The sequence below is a fragment of the Solea solea genome, chromosome 18 (assembly GCF_958295425.1).
Source record: "Solea solea chromosome 18, fSolSol10.1, whole genome shotgun sequence".
NCBI lineage: Eukaryota > Metazoa > Chordata > Actinopteri > Pleuronectiformes > Soleidae > Solea > Solea solea.
The window spans coordinates 16,534,729-16,557,464 of NC_081151.1; the positions used below are offsets into that span (position 1 = coordinate 16,534,729).

A 22,736-nucleotide genomic window follows, 5' to 3' on the forward strand; every position below is an offset into this window, starting at 1 on the left:
AGTCACTGCTGCTGCTCCTCAGTGCACTGTTGGGGGCAAAAAGGCAGAAAGCAAACACAGTGACTGTCTGTTTTTCCACAGATACAAACATCCTCCCTCCTCCTCCTCCTCTTTAACTCCATACACATCTGAATCACTGAACATCTGGCGCGGCCAACGCAAACTATCCACGCAGTAGTAGCCACATCTGGTTTGACTGAACAGAAAACAAATGACAACACCAGTGCGGGGTCAGGACAACACTTTTATTTCATTCTGAAAATCCAATTAAGCCAGAGGTAATTAAATCTCAAAGATCATCCAAGTTCAACTCCTTTTTTTTTGGACACATCAGTTTCAGTTTTTTTGGCATCTACAAAAAAAATCTTTTACAGTGTGAGGATTTACAGTTTTTACATTATATCAATCTGGGGGAGGAAAAAAAACAAAACCCTGTAACATTCCTTTTGCTGCGGCAGCTGACTGATGTCTGTACAAAAATGTAGCCCACCTTACAGCCATAACCAGCTCTTTTAATGTGCATTTATTTTTTTACATTTTGCAAATATATAATATATATATCGACCATTTACAATCCTGATTTTACAACTAATCTGATTAGCAAAAATGCAGGCACTTCACTTCCACAACTCCCTTTGTGCCTATAAATAGGGAAAAAAATAAATCAAAAAACACCCATTTACATATATATAACTATATAATAGTACTTTACTATATAAGATAGTAGCAGGCTCAAGCCTCTGATCAACCACAGTCTGCAGTCACAGCCATAATTACAACGCTTGTTGCATATCACAGTCTGACTGTCTGGAGGAGACGAGATTTAGTCTTTATGGTTTGAACAGATGTAGTGAACCGCATGAATCTGCACAAAGGCTTCTGACGGAGAGAGGCTTCAGGGGAAAAGCTCTGGGTCAGAAACGCACAGCGCTGCATTGTTGAAAAGAGCTGAGGAAATAAAAGCGAGGAAATAAAATAATTAGAGGGGATGAATGTTGGAGGACACCGGAGGGTTCCTCCCGCAAAGACGTGCAGATTAGACTGGATTCACGTGTACTGAAGCACACAAGGTCAAGAATGAGAAAATAAGGAATACAAATGTAGCGGAGAATCAACAAAGTAAATTTGGTAACACTTAACATCGCAGTACAGTAAATACAGGGTAATAGTATGGTAATACAATTCTTCTAGGTTGCAAAAACTCTTCATGGAAATTAACAGGAAATTAAACAGGAAATGTGGAATATTTTACTCAGCATTCATGTGTTTGTTTTTAAGCATTGACAAAATTCATGATCATGTTTTTTGTTTAAATTGTATCATTTTTGTTTATATTTGTATATAATGCAGTTCCTTTTAAGTATCCAAAATGTCCAATTCATTCTCATAATGTCCCATGGTTTCAAAGTTTCCAGTTTGGAATATTTCCAGATTTCCCAAACTAAAGTTCCCATGGAAAGTTTCTAGGAAATTTACCAGGAATATTCTGCTCCTTACAACCCTAAATAAGGAGGTAATATTATGGTAATAACATCATTTTTATGGTGCAATTGTCGGTAGGTAATAACAATGATAATAGTGTGATAATATGGAGACAATATTATAGAAATCGGGAAATAGGTCAGGATCAGTGTAATGTTTGGGAATCAAAATCAATACCAACAATATTACCGAGTTAAAATTCACCCTTTCTTAAGTCCTGCATAGATCATAACCAAGCTATTACTTGGTGAGTATTGCTATTAATGGTACTACCATGTTACTTCTCTGTAACAAAATTATTGTCATACTACAACTAGATTTTTTACTGTACTCTAATGTTAAGTATTGCGTTCAATCTGAACTTTCCCCTCTTGTGTGTAAACACCATGGACTTAATTAACACCTAGCAATAATGTAGAATGTATGTTTACTTATGTGTAAAAGGAGACGGTGTTGCATAGAACAGTAACTGCTACTATAACTGATTTAAAAAAAAAAAAAAAATCCCAAAAAAGGGAATATTAAACTTTTATGAATAGTCATATTTTATTTTAGCAGAAAAAATAAAATGAAGTAAAAGAAAGCAGCAGTTTTGGAGCAGACCTGCCCAAATATCTCAGGCTGTGTAGTGTCAAACTCTTTCTCAGATGAGTTTAAGGCGTCTAACTGTCGTCGTCTGATCACTGCTTTAACAAATCTTTGAGCACGGCTCCAGCGCTGGCCTCGGCAGAGACCGGCACAGGAGTGAAGGAGGGCAGGGCGTCAGAGATGGGCTTCATCAGCAGGTGACTAGAGCCGGAGCCACCGGAGCTGGAGCCACTGACCAGGGGCACTGCTGCTGAGCGAGGGGCCAGGAAGGGGTTAGAGTCACCAGCCCGTTTTAGGGAGGCTGCAGATCCAGAAAGGAGAGAGGATTAGATTTCAATATGATTTTATGTGGTGTGGGATTGAAGGGAATGAACATTACCGCCGGTCAAAAAAACAGTTTAATGCTGGGTTTTACGACCAGGAATGTGTAAAATCTGAATTCAGTTCAGGGTAAAATGATTGCACTGCAGAGAAAAATGTCAGCGTCAATCATCATTGGTGGTGACAACAAAGCTAGGGCTGTGCTTTCAAAACTCCAATTCTTTTGTCAAACTTCCTCTGTCACATTATAACAAAAATGTGTCGCCATTCGGTATCAAATTTCAGTACCTAAAGAGTTTATCCCAGCTCATTCTTTAAATCAGAAGAGGAAGACAAGTGTAAAAACCTGTGTGCGAGTTTCTGTGTGTGGTGTTTTGAGAGGCTGACACTTGTCTAATGTGTAATTGTTTTGTTTAAACAGCTGTGCCACAAGACATTTGTGATAACCAGTGCCTATTTAAACAATTATTTAATATAGGTGTTAACCACCTATATTAAGCAAGTTCATCCAGGTAAAAGAAAAAAAAAATAATCACAAACTCTTTTACCTGAGCTGGAAACAGCACCGCTGATTCTTCTCAGAGGTGGGGCACTCAAAGACTTGATTTCATGGGCTGGAAGCCTCGGTGCGGGCAGAGAGGGTGTTGACTCCATCTCTAGGAACTTTACAAACATCTCCGAGAAAGACTGCAACAAAGAACAGGATGGTGTCAAATTTTAGTTTTTACAAGGTCTGTGAGTCTACTCAGTTTTTGAGGTAACACAACTGGAAAACAAAGGTTTTTAGAGCTAATTACTGTAGAGCAGGCATGTCCAAGGTCCGGCCCGCAGCCCCCAGCTTCAGTTTTATAAATAAAAATAAAAATATTATTATTTTTTATAATAGATTTAAAAATCGACCTTGATCATGTGTCTAGCCCTATTAGCTCAACTGGTAAGGAATTGCACTTTGAAAGACCAGACCAGAGTCCCGGGTTGCTATATGCACTCAACTCACTACATTTCCATTTAAAAATGATAATTGTGACAATGAAAATTAAATTTTTATAAAACAGTGCATTTGTATGTAAATGTTACTGTTAAAAAAAATCTTCACATTATCAAATATGGCCCTTTGTCGTCTTTTAATGTTGCATTACTTGACCAGACTGCATCCAAGAACAGTGGAGCTGCAAGTTGAAAGAAACAGCAGCAGCTGTTATCGACACATGCACCGGTGCATAATCGGGCGGCTGTTCAGGAAAGGTTTGATTTGATTTAGGTTCTATTTGCAGAGCACACATTTTAAATATTGTGCATTTACGTTTGTGAGAAACTGAAACTTTTTGTATATGCTTCTTGTTTTTTCCTCCATAGTGAAAGTGTAAAGACTCAACTGACAATGGTTTGAATGTAGTGGTAATTTGTTTACATTTAAAAGTTACCCACTACAGCTTTAAAATTCTGAGTAAGAATCTGGGTCACCACCAAAGTCTTCATTGGGCCATACCCTACACCCACCAGAAAATGTAAACAAAATCCGTCCTTTACTTTGAGAGTTTACTGCTCATAAACAAAAACATGAACTCCTTGGCAGATACAACAATACAAACTGTGTCTATGAAGCAGAAGAACATTCATGTTGTGTATCTTACCGAGTTGAGCCCTTGGCCACTGGTGGGTCTGTTTGGAGTGTTCGGGACACTTTGAGCCCCTCTGCCTCCCAGCAAGTTTGACATCCATCCAGAGAGACCGCGCTGTACGTCCTCCTCCAACATCTGGACAGACAAAAGGTGAGACAAAGGAAGTGAAGACAGAGGTTATGAAACTTTCAGGGGAAGCTGAGATAACATTTCCTAATTTATCCTTACTTGACCAAAAAGATGCAACAGTTCTATTCGGGACTTTTCATTTAGGCTATTTTCGGTTAATTGGTTTTGGTTTGTTAATGCCTGAGGACACATTCTGGGAAGTTATTTTGTTATTAAGTTATGGACCAGCTCTCTGTTTTCTTTGTGTGGCTTTATAATTCACTGTCATTCTTACTCCCGAATCATCAGCTGACAGATTCAGCTTGATACGCGATTAATGTATGGAGCAAAGATTCTGAATGTTTAGGCACTACAGTGAGGGGGTAAGTTCTGCTCCATGAAGACCAAATGTGAGTAGAGTGTGAGTAGAGTGGAAAATTTAAATAGCACCAACAGAGGATGAGGGGGGAAAAAAAGAGTGGAATGACCTCCATCACAATAACAATTGGTCTTATGTGCAGTTGTAATCACATTTGCAATGTATCTGTTTTCCTTTAAGAGTGTTGGGTAATTTACTTGGATGGTGTCCCACAGGGCTCCAGCCAGGAGATCTGCGTAAGGAAATACTTTTCGTTCTCTAAGAGGATTTTCAGGCGCTGCTGAAGTTCAAAGTTAGTGTCGAACAATGAGTTTTGTAGTTGATAGTCTCTTAAGGACATGTTAGACACTGGAATGTTGTGTCACAGGCAGATAGACCCCTGGGAATAATAGAATCAAGTCACCACAGCAGATCATCTGCCTCCTGTTTTCAGGGATCTGCATACATACACAACACACTCTATTGGTGATGACTGTGTCAGATATAAACAGGTCATCTTTAAAATGTTTGAACTATTAGTTCATTCTGAATTACAAACTTTTTCACTTGAACTTTTCCTGATGACGATAATCTTTTTTGCCACCAGGACTAGGTTTCCAAAGGAATGCCATTATTTCATAATCACTATTGTGTTTTTGCGAGAGCTGTAAATCTGAGACTTGGACTGAAGTCAGATTCAAACCTGACAGCATTTATGACGTTGACGAATTAATGCAAAGAGTCGAGTTATTTTTACAGGCTGTCACAAACAACTTATAATGTATTAATTATTGAGCTTCACAGCCTCTGCTGTTTCTAGCTTCTAGAGTCAGACTGGTTGTTTTCCCCTGTTTTCAGTCAGTCTGATTCTTTTGGTTTTTCCATAATTATTTTTTTTTTTTTCTATTTATTATTAATTTTTTACAAAGTAAAGTAAAAAAAATAGGATACTAGGGTAGGGAAAACAAGTACCAACTGAGAAAAAAATTGAGCTCTTGAAGTAACACCATATCACCAATGTTAAAATGCAGTGGTGTGAATAGGTCGAGCAAAGTCGGATACAGGCTTTTCACAGGAGGCATATTTATTACCAATAAGATAATATTCTCTCTCATCATCCTCCTCGTCCTCATATATACTTCATGCACTGGTATAGTGAAATTAGAATAAGCTGGAGCGAGAGATGAGGTGACTCTTTATGTTTTTTGTTTTCATTTTCTATACACTCCGGTCAAAATTCCCCTCCGATCAAATACCCTGGTAATTACAGTAGAATAGTATTTCTAATTTTCCTCCAACTACCACCAGAGGAAGCTCGCTTACCACTGATGGTACACGGGCGCTGGTGCCAATCCCAGCCGACATAGGGCAATAGGCGGGGTACACCCTGGACAGGTCGCCAGTCCATCACAGGGACAAATAGATACAACCAACCATCCACTCTAACATTCACATCTATGGTCATTTAGAGTGTCTATTTTTAATTTGCCTAATCCCCAAATCTGCATGTTTTTCGACTGTGGGAGGAAACTGGAGAACCCAGATGGGGAGAACATACAAACTCCATGCAGAAAGACCCTTGTTCAAGTAAAAGAATTGAGATGAAAAATAAAAGCACAAAAACCTGAGATATAAAAGATAGTATTAAATGTCTTAACGAAGATGAAATGATGAATCTTTACACATTTTATGTATTTGTGTGTGGCCAAACTTTAAGAGCTATGCAACCAAAAACAGATCAAGTAGAAAACATAAACAAACAAACAGCTTTTCCCCCCACAGACAACATTAGCCAGGATTTAAATGTTACGACACAAGGCAGCAGTTGTATTTTTGTGTTCATTGGTCTGGAACATAGAGAATATGGAACAGAGCCACAGACGTTGCTCAGTGACTGTTTAAAAATGTCATACTGCAGTTAATTATTATTTTTTAATATTTATACCAACTCCCACATAGCAATGTGATTTCTGAAGTAAATACTTGGAATACGAGTCAAGAAATCTCTCACCTTATCAACGTCTTCTCGGCTCAGACCCAGAACACTTCCCATGAGCCTCAGCACGTCAGCGCGCTTGGCTTTAGGCGTGTGGAAGTATCCCAAGAACAGGTTACGCATCAGGACTCTGGAAACAGACCATGAATAACATGAGTGTGACGTAATTCCAGGTTTCAGCGAATGTAGCCTCGGTCTTGTTTTTCATTTCAGCTGCAAAAACTTAAAAATAAACCAAAAAATAAAAGTATTTAATTTGAATACTGGTTTACGCTTTGGGAAACTGAGGCACATGTGATTTATTTGGAGCAGTTTCATCACTGAGCGCCTTCTTAATGATGACGCAAGAATACACATGTTTTTTTTTGTTGCTGTCCAGGGAAAAACCATATTTCTACAAAATGTCAAGATTTTATGAGCCAAGAAACACAGCTTTGGATTCAGCTTTGTGACAATAAATTAACCTGGTAAAGCATTTTTCAGGATTTTCAGGGTTTTATCAAAACCCTAAGATAAATTTACTTTTACTCCACATATAAATCACAACTTTCAATTGAAAAATAAACAAATGAAGAGATAAATACCTTTAAACTTTGATGATTACAGCAGAGACAAAAATCACATTAGTATTTAATCATAACCTCTTCTAACTTAATGAAGGAATGTCTGATACTCCAAACAGTGACAGGGCTGAACTTACTTATCAATCTTCCCCTCAGTGCTGTTCAGAAGATTCATCACTTTCTTCTGCGCCTCGTCCAACATCTCCTGTCTCACATCCACTGCAACACACCAACACATTTGATTAAGACTGAAGGTTGTTCTCAAGGTGTTTCTCCAAATTCCAAAAAGACTTCAGACCATCTGGATAAAGTGTTATTTATTAAAATGGAATAGAAAGTACATGAGTATATAAGAGTACAACTGAATCATTTTGGTCCATGTTGAATAAATAAAAACAGAGGTTATGCAATTAATACAATTCGGAGAAAGGGAGACATGAGAAACTGATTTCTCTTGAAGTAATGTCATGCAAGCGAGGTATTATTTTTACTGTCCACATGTTTGATGTTAGTTCCCAAGCAGAATAATGTGTTCCTTCAATTTACTTCAGTGTTACAAAAACAATCATAATTTTAAAAATCTGTATTAAAATCTAGGACTGCAAGCAGCACAAAAACAGGTCCTCGCACCACTTAAAGAATGTCGGGGTTTAGAGTGACACTGACAGAAAGATGCTGCTCTGATTGTGCAACACATTTTCATGACTTCATTAGGAATGTCTACAGATGATAAGACACCAAGTGAACATTTAAGTCAATCTAATTAACTGTGTAGGAGGAGTTTGCCTAAGCACAATGTGTGGAAATGAGCAAAATTATCAAAAAACGTTTTAATTTTATTTCAAAATGACTGAGAAATGTAATCTCTTTTCATTTCCAAATGCTTAGAAAAGTCTGTGGATAATGGAAATATATTCAGAATTGCCAGCACTATAGCTATAAATGCTTCATTCATGAGATATACCAGTTACTTATTTTAGTGAATTTTGTTTTCATAGAAAACCAACTATTAATAGACCCAATGTAAATTTCCCATAGGTGATAAAGCAAAGCAGCAGCTTTAAACAAATGTCTGAGAATGTGCTGTGAGGTAATGGTCATATCTGAGGGTGATAAGAGGGAAATGTTAGTGCGACACCCTGGTTTTTAATGTAGTTTCACTTATTTTGTCTGCTATTGATAAAAAATGATAAAATAGAAAAATATGACCCTAGGAAAAAGAGAAAATGTTAAAAAAGCTGCTGAAGGACAGTGGGTGCACCTGAAATAAATGATGTAGAGTGAGGTTATGATGTTAAAACCAAAAGGACATAAAACATCTTGACAGACATTTGTTTTTTTACAACCTTGTGAGAACACCTTTATTTTGCTGTAAAACTCTAGGACTGAATTTTATTAGGAAAACAGAAAAAGGACTTAAATCTTGTGTAGACGTTGGCTCACCTTGTTTCTTCAGCTCTTCCATTTGCTCCTCCTTCAGATCGAGCTGATCGGTGAGACGAGATGCTGAATCTAGAGCAGCGTTGGCCTCGTCGAGGTTCAACTGAAATATAAATCATCAAAAAATATGTACTTTAAGGCTTCACTGTTGACAGTAAATATTGTCTATAAATAAAGTGAATGGATTCTCTGATCAGTTACTGATTGGTTTACCTGAAGGGCAGACGCTTGGTCTTCAAGCCTCTGAGCTTTTTTCCTCCACTCCTCCTTCTCCCTCTTCAGTTTTTCCAGTTCTGCTGAGTACATGGCTTTCTCCTCTGAATGTGACCAGAGAATAGAACTGTTAATATAAAACTTCCTTTCTAAATAACAACAAACTGCATTTAAAAGCCACTGGATTCTCTCATTTCTACAAGCATGATGGTCAAAAATGTCTACAATACAAGGTAAAGTTTGAGTGCTGTAATATCTAAGTGTGCACTGAGCATGCTGTGAATAATAAAGTTGTAGACTGCTCACTCACCTTGTTGGAATTGTTCTAGCACCATCTGTAGGTTGGAGAGCGACACTGCATACTGATTGACCTGCTCCTGGGAGGTTCGGAGTTTTGTGAGTGCATCGTCTCTGTGCTTCACCACGACATTTAGCTGCTCCTGCAGAGACTCCACCTGCATGGTGGCCTGTTGGCTGTTGACAGCAGGAAGACAAGTGAAAACACAGCAGTAAACACAAGATAAATAAAAAGTTGTTCTCCACCAAATTGGTACAAGACAGTTCTCATGGTGGCTAGAAATTGAAGCAAGACGTAACTGTAAAACGTTCAGGGGCCACAAACAAAACTAAGATAGAGACCATTTAAAACGTAAAAAGTAAGGGCAGATTATTAAATTAAATACTCTGCAGGTCGTCATAACCACATTGGACTGCTTCTTTACATTTATTTAATTGCTGAAGAAATTTGAGATTTGCAATATAACCGATACATCTGTAACACTGCTGCACTTCATTCAAAATACCAAATAATAACAGAGGCCCCAAGACAGAGCCTTGAGGGGCCCCTTTACGCAGTAAACTAACTAACTAGTACTAACTAACATCTACTAACTAGTAGAAAAAGGAAAGGAAAAGGATGCAAACAGACAGAACAAAGACACAGGTCGAACACTCAATAGTGATAAAAGAAGTCCAATAACTTAGCAGTCAGGCTACTTTAAATCGTTTCTAAATTATTTACGGTACTTATTTTCTCTGCTGGTATATCTCTGTCACAAAAGGTTAATGTTAGTTCATCTAAATTAGTTATTTTTTATTATTAAACTGTTGCATATGTGTGTCACACATATTAGTTTTTGCCAACCTGGCATTCTCCACAGCATTTGAGGAAGTAGCCAGTTTCTCTTCCAGCATTGACACACGCCTTCTTAGCTCAGACTCCCTGTATTCAGCAGCTACAGCTTCCCTCGTGTACGAGTCCTCGATCTCCAACAGGTGATTACGCAACCTTTCCAGCTCCAAGTTGAGACGCTGCTCTTTGTCGCGCGTGTGCTGAAGCTATGAAGGAAACAGAAACACAGTCACGTGTCCACAATATACTGTATACAATGTATCTGTGTTTGAATTTGAGGTATATTTACTTTTGGGGTTTATAAAAATGTATATTTAAACAGCAGACTGATGTAGAAACTTATTCTGAATGTGTCTTGAACATAAAAGCCTAACACTGAGCTCAAAGAGATACAAATCCTACACAGTTATAAAAAAGTATGGTGATGTCTTCTTACCTCACTCTGAATGGCACTGGTCTCCATTTGTTTCTGCTTGAGTGCCATCATCATCTGATCCCTCTCCTGCTGAAATGCCACAGCTTTCTGTTGCATGGACTTGAGTTCATTCAAGAGCTGATTCAGTTCACCCGATTTACCCTGAGTCACATCATCAGAGAAAGAACAGAGAACAATAAATAAATCAGTTTATTAATCAGTACATTGCATGCATTTTTCCATCAGGAGACATAAGTTATAATCAAGCCACTAACCATAACAGTGTTATATTGCAATGAGCTATACAGGACATTAAATGATCCATCACAAATGCATGTAACCAACTGATAGTATCAAACATTTTTCCTGCAGTTTAACTAAATAATAGCAGGGAAAACAGAAGAAAGACGTTGACGTCTTACCTGCTCTTTGTCCTTGAGCATCCTCTCCACGGTCGCATACTTCTCACTCATTGCAGTCAGTTCAAACTCCTTCTCCCTGAGCAGGAGGGAAACCTGCATGTTGGTTTCCTGCAGTGCTCTAAACTCGGACTCCTTTTCTCGTGAGCGTGCAGCTACAAGCTCGTTCTCCTCTTTGAGCTTCTTCACATCCATTTCCAGAATGAGAGCGCGCTCTTTCAGGTTGGTGACGGCCTGTTTCAACACCTCGTTGTCATTCTCTCGGTTGCGAAGCGTCTCGCTGACCTGAATTAGTTGGTCTCCTTTGGTTTTGATGAGCAGGTCTTTCTCCCTCACTGACCTCTGCTGAACATCCAGCCTCTCTCGGATCTGCCGGATCTCCTCAGTCTGACTTCTCTGCTCATTCTCAGAGGCAGAGGCTGAGTTGGAGAGCCTGTGGTTGTTCTCCTGAAGAGTCCTGATCATGTTTTCTTTCTCAGCTAACTGTCCTCGCAATCGTACAAGTTCTTCCTGTAGTTGATTGGTGTTAACAAGCGTAGCTGTCTGCAGGCTGGGAGGATCAGCTGTGAGAGAATGTTCACTAGACTGAGTGACAACAACTTCGGGACTGTGTGCAACACTGTCCAGTTTACCCAGCAGGACATCTTTGGTGGAGCTGAGCTGTGTGATGGTCTGCTGGACCTGTGCGAGTTCCTGACCCAGACTTCCCAGCCTCCTCTCTTTCTGCTCATAGCTCTGGATCATTCGAGCATAGTCCACTGACAGCTTGGAGCTACAGTCACTGTCAGCGTTTACCTGACCCTGCAGTTTGATCAGCTCCTCCTGCAGCTGGGCTGACTCGTGTTGCATGTTCTTGATTGTTGTAATCACCTGCTGCTTCCACTCTTCCATCTTCTTCACCTGCTGTTTTAGCGTGTCCCTCTCTTGTAGCAGCTCCTCAAACTGGTTACTACTGACACCACTTGAGCCTGGACAAGAATCTCCTCCTGAGGTCTGCAAGACAGTCACCAGGGTTTGGCACTTCTGAGTCAACGCGTCAATCTCGATGTCCTTCTCCCTGATGATGCGGGACAGGTTCTGGATAGTTTCCTTGAACATCTCCTGGCTTCCTGAGGGGTCACTCATATTGGCGAGCCGCTGATTCTCCTGCTGGAGCTTCAGCAGTGCTGCTTCCTTCCCCGCCATGATGTCCATGAGGCGGTGATAGTCTGAGCGAAGCTGGCTATTCTCTCTGGTCTTCTCATTGAGCACAGCGAGCACTTGCTCCCTCTCCACAGCATAAGCCTGCAGCTGCTGTTGTAGGAACATGATATCCTGGCTGTGTCCACCACCTCCAACCATGGAGATTCGGGCATGAAGCGCCTGGATCTCAAGATCCTTCTGCATGATCATCTGGGAGAGTTTACCCACTTCATCCCGTGACACCACCAACTGATCAAGCTGTTTGGTCAAGGAGAGGTTCTTCTCATTCAACTGGCTGATTTCAGTTTCTTTCTCCTTCATGCCTCTCACCAATTTTTCTATCTCCACCTTTGATAAATCATGCTTTTCATTGCCGTACTCCTGATTTAGAGAATGGGTCTTATCCTCCTGCAGGATGACTTCTCCTTGTACAGATGGACAGTCAGCACTAAGCCGATCAACTGTCTGCTGCAGGTGAGTTATGTCTTCATCTCTGGCAAGTATAAGTCTATCATAGTTAAGAGTGGTCTGCTGAAGGCGAGCGTGGGCTTCCTCGAGTTCACTCTGTTGAGCCTGCAGAGTCTCCTGCGACAGAAGCAGAGAGGCCTGCTGCTCCTCAGTGGTCCTCCTTAGGGTCTGGACCTCCTCTTCCAGGCCATTCCTGGAGGACTTGAGCTGGGTGATCTCTGTCTCAAGCTCTGTGATGATGTCCAGCATCCTGGGCTCAGCCATAGGTTGAGGTCTGCTCTGCTGATCTCGAATGCGATCAATCTCTTCTTTCAAATGGCTGTTCTCCTCCTTCATTCCTCCTAGCAGCTTATCCTTCTCCTCTAGTGCTCGTCTGAGAGCTTCAGCTTCTTTGGTTGTGACTGAGATGCTCTTCTCCATCTCAGTCTGTATATCTGCAGCATTTTGTTTCAAAGTGTCCATAAAGATGTCCTTCTCTTGCAGCAGATCTGTCAGCTGCTTCTGCCCTGCGACTGTGATTGAAAGCATCTCATTGGTGTCCCTGTGATCAGACGCCAACTGCTCCATGTCTCTCCTCAGCTGGGCTATCTCCAGGTCTTTCACCTGGTTGAGCTTGATGGCACGTTCATGTTCTGTCTGTAAAGCTGAAGCGTCCATGGAGCGAGCTCGGGTCAACTCCTCTACGGTTTGCTGGAACTGTTTTGCCTGTTCAGCCAACATCTTCTCAGTCTGCCTCAACTCACCATCCAGCTGAGTTTTCTCCAGCTTCAAAGCTTCAATGCAAATGTCCTTCTCTTGTCCTGTCCTGTTCGCAGCTGCCTGGCTTTCCTTCATCTGCTTGGTTAGTTGCTCCACTTTACCCAGAGCCTGCTCGCTCTCTGCCATCAACTTCCTCTTCTCCATCTTCAACTCATAGTCTGCAGACATCACCTTCTCCTGAGAGCCCCTAATCTCTTCCAGTTCTCTCCTGAGATCGGACAACTCCTTCTCTTTTGTCTCCAACTCTTCTTTAATTCCCAGAGATGGGGTTCCACTTTCGCCTGCCTGGTCCAGTTGAGTCTGAGTAGCAGACAACAGCTTCTCTCTCTCCTGCAAACTTTTCTTCAGCTCTGCCATTTCTCTCCGTGCCTCTCTGCTCTGCTCCTGTGCATGCCCCAGTTTGTCTTTTAGCTCCTTCACGTTACGTTCCAAGTCCTGTTTACTCATATGCAGTTCGTTCAGGGTGTAAGCACTCTGGCTTGTTAACTCCTTTTGGGTCTCCACTTCTTGCTCCAGCGTCCTTTTCTGGTCTTTGGCTGAGTTGAGTTCTGCAGTGAGTCTTGTCAGCTCTGTCTCTGCCTCCTTCAGCTGTGCAGAGAGCTGCTCCTTCACTGTGATCATGTGCTAGAAATAAAAACAAATCCTTAAATCAATAAAGTGTGAATTGAAGGGTTTCTAATTCTATATGTAATTACTGATACAAGTTTGTTAATTTCTTGTTCAAAATGTAATGTTTTGCCTTGACCTGAAAGTTTTGATCATTTTCATCTTGTGTGTTGATGTAGTGATGAAGAACTATGAAGTGATGCCATAGTGACAGTGTCAAAACTATCAAAATCTGATTTTCTATTATCCCTCACTGTAAATATTGCATTTATCTGCGATGTCTACAGTCCTTAGATCTGCATGTTTAAACCTGAAAAACTATTACAATAGCTGTGGCATAAAAACAAATGAGTTGATCAGTCAGACCTGCGTTGCCTCCTGGTTTTGATGATCCAGTTCTTCCAGCTCAGACATCAGAGTGTCCCGTTCCTCCTCAGTGGATCTCAGAGCCTTTTCTCTCCTCTCAAGCTCAACCCTCAGATCCTCCAACAATTCAGAATCTCCAGAACCTGCTCCATCACTGGTAACATTTTGCTCCTCCGCTACATCCAGTCTTTCTTGTAGACTGATCTGTTAAAATGCATTTAAAAACCTTAAGATCTGATAGAATCTAACAGAAATGAGTTATTTAGATTTTTCATTTTTCTTGACATCAACACGTTAGGTGACATCAAATGCAACTAAACTAATGGCTGAAATGAAAAGCTTTACGTTAAACCAAACTTCAGTGGACATTAGAAAATAAAAAATAAAACAATATTATTAAACGACAACAGACATTAAAACAAATATATGACAAAATATGATCACATTCCATGAAGGTGCTGAAAACAGTACTTGACAGTATAAACGTTCTGTGTATTCAGTTACAGATATTTTCAGACAGACATTGGTAAAACATACAGATCAACAAACCTTTTCTTGTTCTAGGTTTTCCTTCTCTTGCCTCAACATCCCAATGATTGTGTTCAGTTCTAAAATGTCTGCATGTTCAACTTCTTCCGATTCCTTTGGTTCAGCCTGAAATTAAAATTCAAGTTATAGAAGGCATAATTATATTGACAAAAGTTCCACTCATGCAGTATAATATTTTGTGCGGTTAACTACATAAAATATGACTTACATCGGACCGGTTTTTCAATCTTTCTATTTCTTCTTCTGCAACTGTAAAGTATAGATTTTAGTTAATAAGACGGTACTTTATGAAAGAAAACATTAAATATATTTGAAGTAAAACGTCCATTAAAATATCCTGTGCTTATACAACACTGATTAGTAGTATTGTATTAGAAAAGGAATCAGAATAAAGTATTCAGGAAAAAGAATTGTGACTTCTTAGTAAAATATTATTATCATAATAGAATACCTGTAAGGTTCTGTTTCAACACTTGGATTTCATGTTCTAGCTGGGCTTTCTGCAGAGCCTTGCCCTCCTGCTCTTGTACTCGGGTCTGGAGTTCGTCAACAGATGCCTGCAGCCGCATATAATTCTGTAGCAGCCCGGCATTTTCTTCCTGGGCTTCATCTTTCTCCAGCTGCAGTGATGCCTGTTTCTTCTGTGCCTCCTCCAGACTGGCAGATAGCTCGGCCAGCTGCTTGTCCCGCTGCTCTGCTGCCTCCTGCAGGGACCTTATGGATTTCTGAAGCTCAGGCAGCTTGGAGGCGTCTGAAGAGGAACTGGTTTGACCACCTGACAAGAAGGATGTGGATAAGACAGTGTATTTGTATTTGTATGTGTTGTTGAGTACACCTACAATGATCAAGTTACATTCAAAAGGCATGTTAAAAAAAAAAAAGGAGTGTCTGGTTGTGATACCTTGTTACAACAACTTTGTAGGAATAAAACACATTTAACATTATGGTACCAAAGCTTAATTTAATTTAGTAAAATCTTATCTCTGCACAATGTTTCATTTTAGTTAACAAATGTCAAAGTGAGGCTAACCACTATGAATCTGCTCCTCCAGCTCCTCTATTCTCTCCTCGTACTCTGCCAGCTCCTCCCTGTGCCGTCGAGTGACATCGGCCATTTTCTGCCTCTGGACATCCTGCAATGCTGCCAGTTCATGCTGGTGCTCATCCACCTCTCGACTCATATCCTCTCGCAGCCCCTGTCCCCAAGAAGCAATGACATCATGGTTAGACCCTCAGGATCACTACTGCATGTTGTGCTCATTGGTTGAAAATACAGAGCAAGCATTTCCAACGATTGTTTTACAGTTTTCTTCTACTCTGTTGTCGGTGTCTCCTCATCAGCCGATTTCAAGAACTCAGAAATCAAAACATTTAGCTGGTTCAGAACATTTCTGATATTTGTACTTTTTGAAATATATTTTCTTTCTGCAGCTTTTTTTCTCATGGGAAAAAAGAAAAAGAGGGCAGATCAAAGGCAGAGAAGGTAACGCACACATCAAAGAAATAAACTATACAGACGACGCTCAACTCAACATTCCAAGCTACATTTTCTAGGGAAATTCACATTCTAATGAAACATTTTAAAATTGACTTTACGTTTACCTTAATTGTCCTCTGAAGTTTGAGAATCTCCCCCTGGTCGCCATTACCAGCTCCTGTTGCTGTTGATGCCTGTAATAGAAATATAGGTACAGAGATATGACACACCAGTGATATCTATGAAGAAAACTGATGAAAACTGTTCACAGTGAGGTTAGTGGTACAACCTGTGTACTGTGTGAACAACGCACAAAATAACTAAAATCGAAAGCATCTGCATGTTTTTATTTTATTTGTATTTTATAATAAAAATCCTGATCTTCTACTGCTTTATCCTACACATGAGGGTCATTGTATTTTTCTAAGGGCATCACAAAGATTGATATATTGGTTACAGGATTGAATAACATGAGCCAGCTTTACTGTACATCAGATCTTCAGCTACAACAAATCCAAATGAAAGTAAAAAAAACAAATTGTACATCCCCAGAAAACCTGTCTTTCACGGCTGCTTTAAGATACACAGTCAGACAGAAACAAATGCAGGCAGATACATAACCTCCTGGGTGGATATGGTTATCATTTTTTACCTGAGACATTTGCCTCCAGTGAGCCACCTCCGCCTCCAGGCGCATGACCTCTGTCGACAGGCGATTGATCTCCTGCTGCGACCAGATGACTTCGCTGAGGTCCATTTCGTCGCCGTGGAAACCCTGGTGGGAGCCAGAGGGCTGTGTTAAGTAAGATGAAGACGAGGTAGTGGAGGTGGCAGCGGTGGTGACGGACAGCACTGCGGGGCCGATGGAGGTGGACTGAGCAGCCTGGTGCAGGTTCTGGACTTGTTCCTGGAGTCCACTCTGCCGAGCTTTCAGGTGACTGATCTCCACCTGTGGACAGACATGATTGAATGTGGTGAGCGTCTAATTTTTGTGATTTCTTAGTAAGTAGTGAAGATTATTATGTATGCAAAAGTAAAACTGGACAAAAATCAGCACTGCATCATTTTTATTTGATGTTTGTGAATGTTTCCTGAAGAATCCTCGAAATGTGGATTGTACACTAAAACAAAATAATTGTTATTGTTACCAAATCTGCTTCCAAACATCTCATACACTGATTAGATGTCAAACTCATGGCCGGCTCCCACAACGATTTACTTCGGCCCACCACTTAATATCAAGATATGATGAGTTATTTCCACTCATTTTGCATCATGAATAAAAAAAAATTATTGTGCAATATATATATCGTTTTTTTGAAATTCTGTAAAATATGGTCACCAATATGATTATGGCAATATCATTATGATATATCGTGATATCATTTTAAGATCACACCCAACCCACTGAACATTTGCTTAGAATTTTGTCTTGACATTATTGGCCCCTTCCTGAACTGACTCGACGCTCAGAGTTTGAGACTCCTGATTTATACAAATAATTATAAAGACAAAAGTGCGTACATCTTTCTGGTGAAGAAGAGTTCTGTATTCTGAAGATTGTTGTTTAATCTGAAGCTCTGCTGCCTCCAGCTTCTCCTCCAGCTCTGTGTGCAGCTTTCCTAATCTGTCATACTGCAAAAAAAAAGAGAGAACAGAGGAAGTAAATGACACAGAAGCAAGCAAAAGGTCAGCATTTTTACAGTACACACACCGACCCTACCATTACTACCACCACCAAGTCACACAGGAACTAGGAAAGATATGGAGCATACAATCTTGAGGTTGGGGTTTACACTCGGTTATTAAGTCGCTGCTCTGATTTCTGTGGGTTGATGTGCTCTGAAGACAGACTGTGGTAAAGCTCCAAACAAATCTTGTCGTATCCAAGTGTTTAAAACTTTAAAATAGTCACCTATATTTACAACACAGCCAAGAGCATATAAATAATTTAAGGACCATGTCATACTAAAAACATCAGAATTGTGCGTGTGTAATATAAATGTACACAATTAATCAAACATTTAAATCAACTGATTATCAAGAAATGCTCACATTTTTCATTCATGGTTGTGTAGGATGTCAAAAATGCTGGTATTTTCAGTTTTTCCCAGTCAGTAACAAATTTTTCCGATGACTCTGTTACCATGCGTCACAATTAGAGGCCTTTCTCTGAGTCGTGGCGCTGTTCATTACTATCCTACTGTCATGGCTTTCTAGGTGAAAGCCCTTATTAATGTTACTAGTCACACCTGTACAAGTGAAAGTGTGTGAAAGGTCTGCCTATAATTACCCCCCTCGAGTAAACGAAAAAAATAACCTGACCTCAGATTTCTGAGTGGAAAATGAAGCCTCCACTTGAGCCAACCTGGAATTGGACACGTTCAGTTCTGTGGTAGCATCTGTAGGTGGACAATAGAATAAATAAAATAAAACATTCACTTGACAAATATTACGAAAAAAGAAATTTCATTAAAGGATAAATAAAAAGGAACAGCTGATATATATCAATTAACACAATAAATTCAACACTAGGTATGAGACTTGCACAGTGCATGTTCAGCAGATAACTGTTGACATTTTCCCCCATCAATGTTTTAGGCCCTATCCACACAAAAATGTAAGCAAATTAGTCACACTCTCTAACACACAAGCACAGATCTGTGTACTTCTGCTCGAAAACAAACACGCATGACAGAGCAGGCCGACATTTCTGGAGAGTTATGCGAGTTAACAGCAGCTAAGCCAACACATAACATTCATTACAACTGAAACTAAACTCCCGCCTGCGAGATGAATCCATTGACAGAATCAGAATCAGCTTTACTGGCCAAGTAGGAGTGCACAGACGAGGAATCTGACTTTGGTTTTTCCATTTCGCTGTGCACAAGACAGAAACACGGACAACAAAAACAAACAAAGAAGTCAACCATCAAGTTATACAATGGTAGTTTAATTAGTGAGATAGATGGTTTGATCTCTTCTCTACAATAGCAATCATTATACACCAGGGAACCAGGGAAACAAAAGAAGTGTTTCAGTAAAATGCTGAGAAATATACTATAGAATTGTGTGTGCACACACACACAGGTTTGAGCAGTTATTCTTCAAAGGACAATGCAGTGACTTCCATTCATTTGGAAAGTGTTATCCCTAACCTTAACTGTGTGCCCTTAACATAACCAGTTCCTCTGAAATGAGGTTCTGCCTCACCAGGGTGTGTGTTTATGCAAGAAAAGGTCCTAAAGAAGAGATAACAAATACACACACCTACGCAAACAGCTTATTTATAGATTATCCAGTGTTTCCTCTCTACAGTGTTAGGATGTAAGGGTATTTTGTTCTACAGGAGCTGTGAGTTGGAGATGTATGACCAAAGTTCTCTTTTCCTGCACTTTATCACTTACGGTCTGTTTGCTACTGACTGATTTGGAGTTTAATTGGATTTTCATAGGCTCTATGATCATTGAAGCTTGAAAAATATTTAAAAACTAAATATCCAGTGGTAAAGAATGTATTCATTTCCAAAATTAAACAGCATTAAAAGAATTCAGTCTGATCATGAGCAACTCTATGTTACAAAATGGAAATCAATGCATCTGTGTAACAATCAAGTGATTATCTTCTGAATAAAAAAATGAGAATGTTTGCTTATAGAAATTCACACCCAACTTAAATAATTTTAACTTAATCTTCAGCTGCTGCTCCAAAGGTAAATGTTGCAAAAGATGAATATGTTTCAATAAAACAAACCACAGACTGTGAGAGGATTAACAACAAACATAAACAGAAGCACAAACTGTAATACAGGTAAACAAAAGCTTCCTTGTCATTGTCAGGACATCATCAATGACCCAGGACAAGGTTTCTATCCTGTGATCCAGAGTCATTCTCAACAGTTGAGAAAGACTTGGGAGACATGGAAGCATAAGTTCTACCAATAGTTCAACTTATAATTAAGAAATTGTACATAACCATATCTGTTGTCAGTTAATGTGGCTTATAGCATGTCACCCAGGAATTTTAGCCTATTCAAGCACAAAGCTACGATGACCTTCTGATGAGCACAAATCTAATCTATGGCTTCTCTCCCATTTTCAACTTTATAACAAAGAACCAGATGAGGCAGGTGGTGCACATCTTTGAGTTTAGGATGTCTTCTTTTATTGGGATTTTTTTTTTCCCTCTTTTCTCTTCGCTTGCTCATTGTGTGAACTGTTTTCTTTTTATATCTCTTTCTATTGACCTTTCTATGTATTTTGAATTCTTTTTGGCATTTGAAATTGCGACTGCTGTATTGGGATTGTTTCCTACACTCTCTTCTCTACATGTTGATATCGTTGTAGTGAGTCAGGCAGATTATTTTATCCTTGCTCCTGGATAGTAGAATACATCAGTGGAAGCATATACATGTCATTTTTTAATAAATGCAAATTCCTCATCAAAACTGTCTTCCAGTAAGACATACAGTGACAGCTTCAGTGATGATATTGATTTTGTTCTCTCGCACTGTGTTAGGCTATTCTGTACTGTTGATATTTGTTCTGCAATGTTTAAACTGAATTGTGACGAGTGAGCTTTTACAGACAAATTAGTTTTGGACTGTCTTGAGTTTGACGTGATCATAATTAGGGCTAAAATAATTACTCAGTTAATCGATTACAACTATTTTGATCGACTTATCAGTTTGAGTGTTTTCTGATTTTTCAGTTTCTTAAATGTGAATATTTTCTGGTTTCTTTGCTCCATATAACAAAGAGATAATTCAAACAGAATACCTTTGGTTTGTGGACAAAACAATGTCAGCTCCCCCAGCCTCTGTGATGCATTTATTATATATATTTTTGGTTTGCTTTTTATTGTGGCTGCTGTGTATTTATTTCCTTTTAAAAACAAAACATATGCCTTTTAAGCTCATTTGACAAACAAGTGACAATTTTAAGTGTTATATTGAGAACAGAAACATGACACCCTCAACCAAACAAAGACTATATTTACAGGTGTGTAATTAAGGTAAAAACTTGATCCTGGTGTGTTGTATAATAATGTGATCACCACAGAGAGATAAAATCAGACAGTCAGACTTACCTCCGACTTCTTCCACTCCCTCCAGTAACATGTCTTTGGTAAAGGTTGATATCTGTCCCGTGAAAGACGATAGGCTCCCACCGACCTGCCCCAAAGACTGACCCAGGCCGGAGCCCAGGCCACCCAGCCACGATGACATCTTCAGGGAGTAGGGTTAAAAACAAACTAACTAACTAATAAACAACAAACAACAACAGAGCAGGGCCGAAGAGTTAGCCGAAGTCAGCCTAGCTTTGTCTCACACAGTGATAGAGTTCGCTTGCTCATTGAGCTCAGCTGTGAACTCTAAACCACAGAGACGCTGCTTTCTCTTAAATCCACCACGAATCTTCCGGAACAAAGTCGCTCTTCAGGCTGAAAGACGCTCATTTAGCAGCGAGCCGGCGGCTAACAACAGCCGAGCGCTTTCACCTGGAGGAATGTGTCGAGGCGAGCGACTTCAGCGACATTTTGTCTCCGTCAAAGAGATGATTTTATTCGACGAGAGCGTCTAAATTCACGCCCGAATCATCTGCGGTGAATGTGGTCACCGGTTTTTATTGTTTTAAGGCGAGTCAAAGAGCGGAGCGACAACAAACTGCCACCTCAACTGCAGCCATTATCAGCTCGGCTCGCTGCTGTCAGGTTTGACGTGGACATGGAGCACGGAAGAGGTGCATTGTGGGATGCCATCTGGAGGACCAACAAAACCGTGCTGCGTTCAAGGGCCTCAGCGGAGCGTCAGAATCAGTATGTATAGACCTAAGGTCAGGGGCCACATTAGGGCTGAATGATTTTGAATACCTAATTGCGATCATTTGTCTGAAATTGCGATTGCAATGTGAATTGCGATATCATATTTGAATTGATTACGGTGTGATATTTGTGTCAGATCTGTGAGAAACAAATTAGTTTTCTTCAGCCTATAGAATATGACTATATTTAATCTAATATGGTCATTTGACACACATTTTGGTTTTAAGAAATATTGTGCCTCCTATGATTTGAAAGTTGCAGTAGGCTGTATTGCGATTTTTATAAAATTCTGATTAATTGTTCAGCCCTAGGCCACATACAGTGCAATTGCATCCATCTCCAGTTGAGGCCAGACCAGTAAAATAATAGCATAATAACCTATAAACCAGGACTCCAAATATCATATATATATATATATATATATATATATATGTATATATACACACGTTGTAATACCAGGTATCATTTTTCTCAAGAAATTTCAGATTGTTCATAATGTGTTTTGTAAAGAAAATGGCAATTTCAACAATATTATGCCTAAGTTTACCATTTACACATGTGCATTACAACTGCAAAGGTACAACGCCTTTATTTTTATTCACCCTTTCTTGCTTGTGTCTTCTTAATTTTATTAATCTCGCTCTCATATTTTTGTCTGATGTTGTTTAAAAATAAAAATCTACACAAAATTATGTCATGCATAAATAAATGCACCAACGTATTGCAGATACACAGACAAGACTACAACTTGAACCATTGCATTTTAGTCAAGGGAAAATGAAATCTGAATTTCCTACTATAGAAACTGATAAAAGTCTGCTAGTCTCCAAGTCCAACTGGTTTTTTTTC

The 22,736-nt window shown here is 39.7% G+C and overlaps 1 protein-coding gene across 1 annotated transcript; it reads right to left on the reverse strand.

Moving 5' to 3' along the window:
- Nucleotides 1-224: 224 nt before the first annotated feature.
- On the reverse strand, nt 225-21,778 carry trip11 (thyroid hormone receptor interactor 11). Its single transcript, XM_058614598.1, has 21 exons — nt 21,153-21,778; nt 18,390-18,466; nt 17,589-17,699; nt 16,717-17,013; nt 16,190-16,258; nt 15,618-15,783; nt 15,039-15,362; nt 14,796-14,836; nt 14,588-14,692; nt 14,039-14,242; nt 10,661-13,690; nt 10,260-10,400; nt 9,836-10,029; nt 9,002-9,165; nt 8,692-8,795; nt 8,482-8,581; nt 7,176-7,257; nt 6,491-6,605; nt 4,026-4,148; nt 2,940-3,078; nt 225-2,371 (listed from the first exon to the last, which is right to left on the reverse strand). The coding sequence occupies exons 1-21, from the start codon at nt 21,289-21,291 to the stop codon at nt 2,163-2,165; spliced, it is 5,934 nt and encodes a 1,977-aa protein (XP_058470581.1). The 5' UTR covers nt 21,292-21,778; the 3' UTR covers nt 225-2,162.
- Nucleotides 21,779-22,736: the final 958 nt, after the last annotated feature.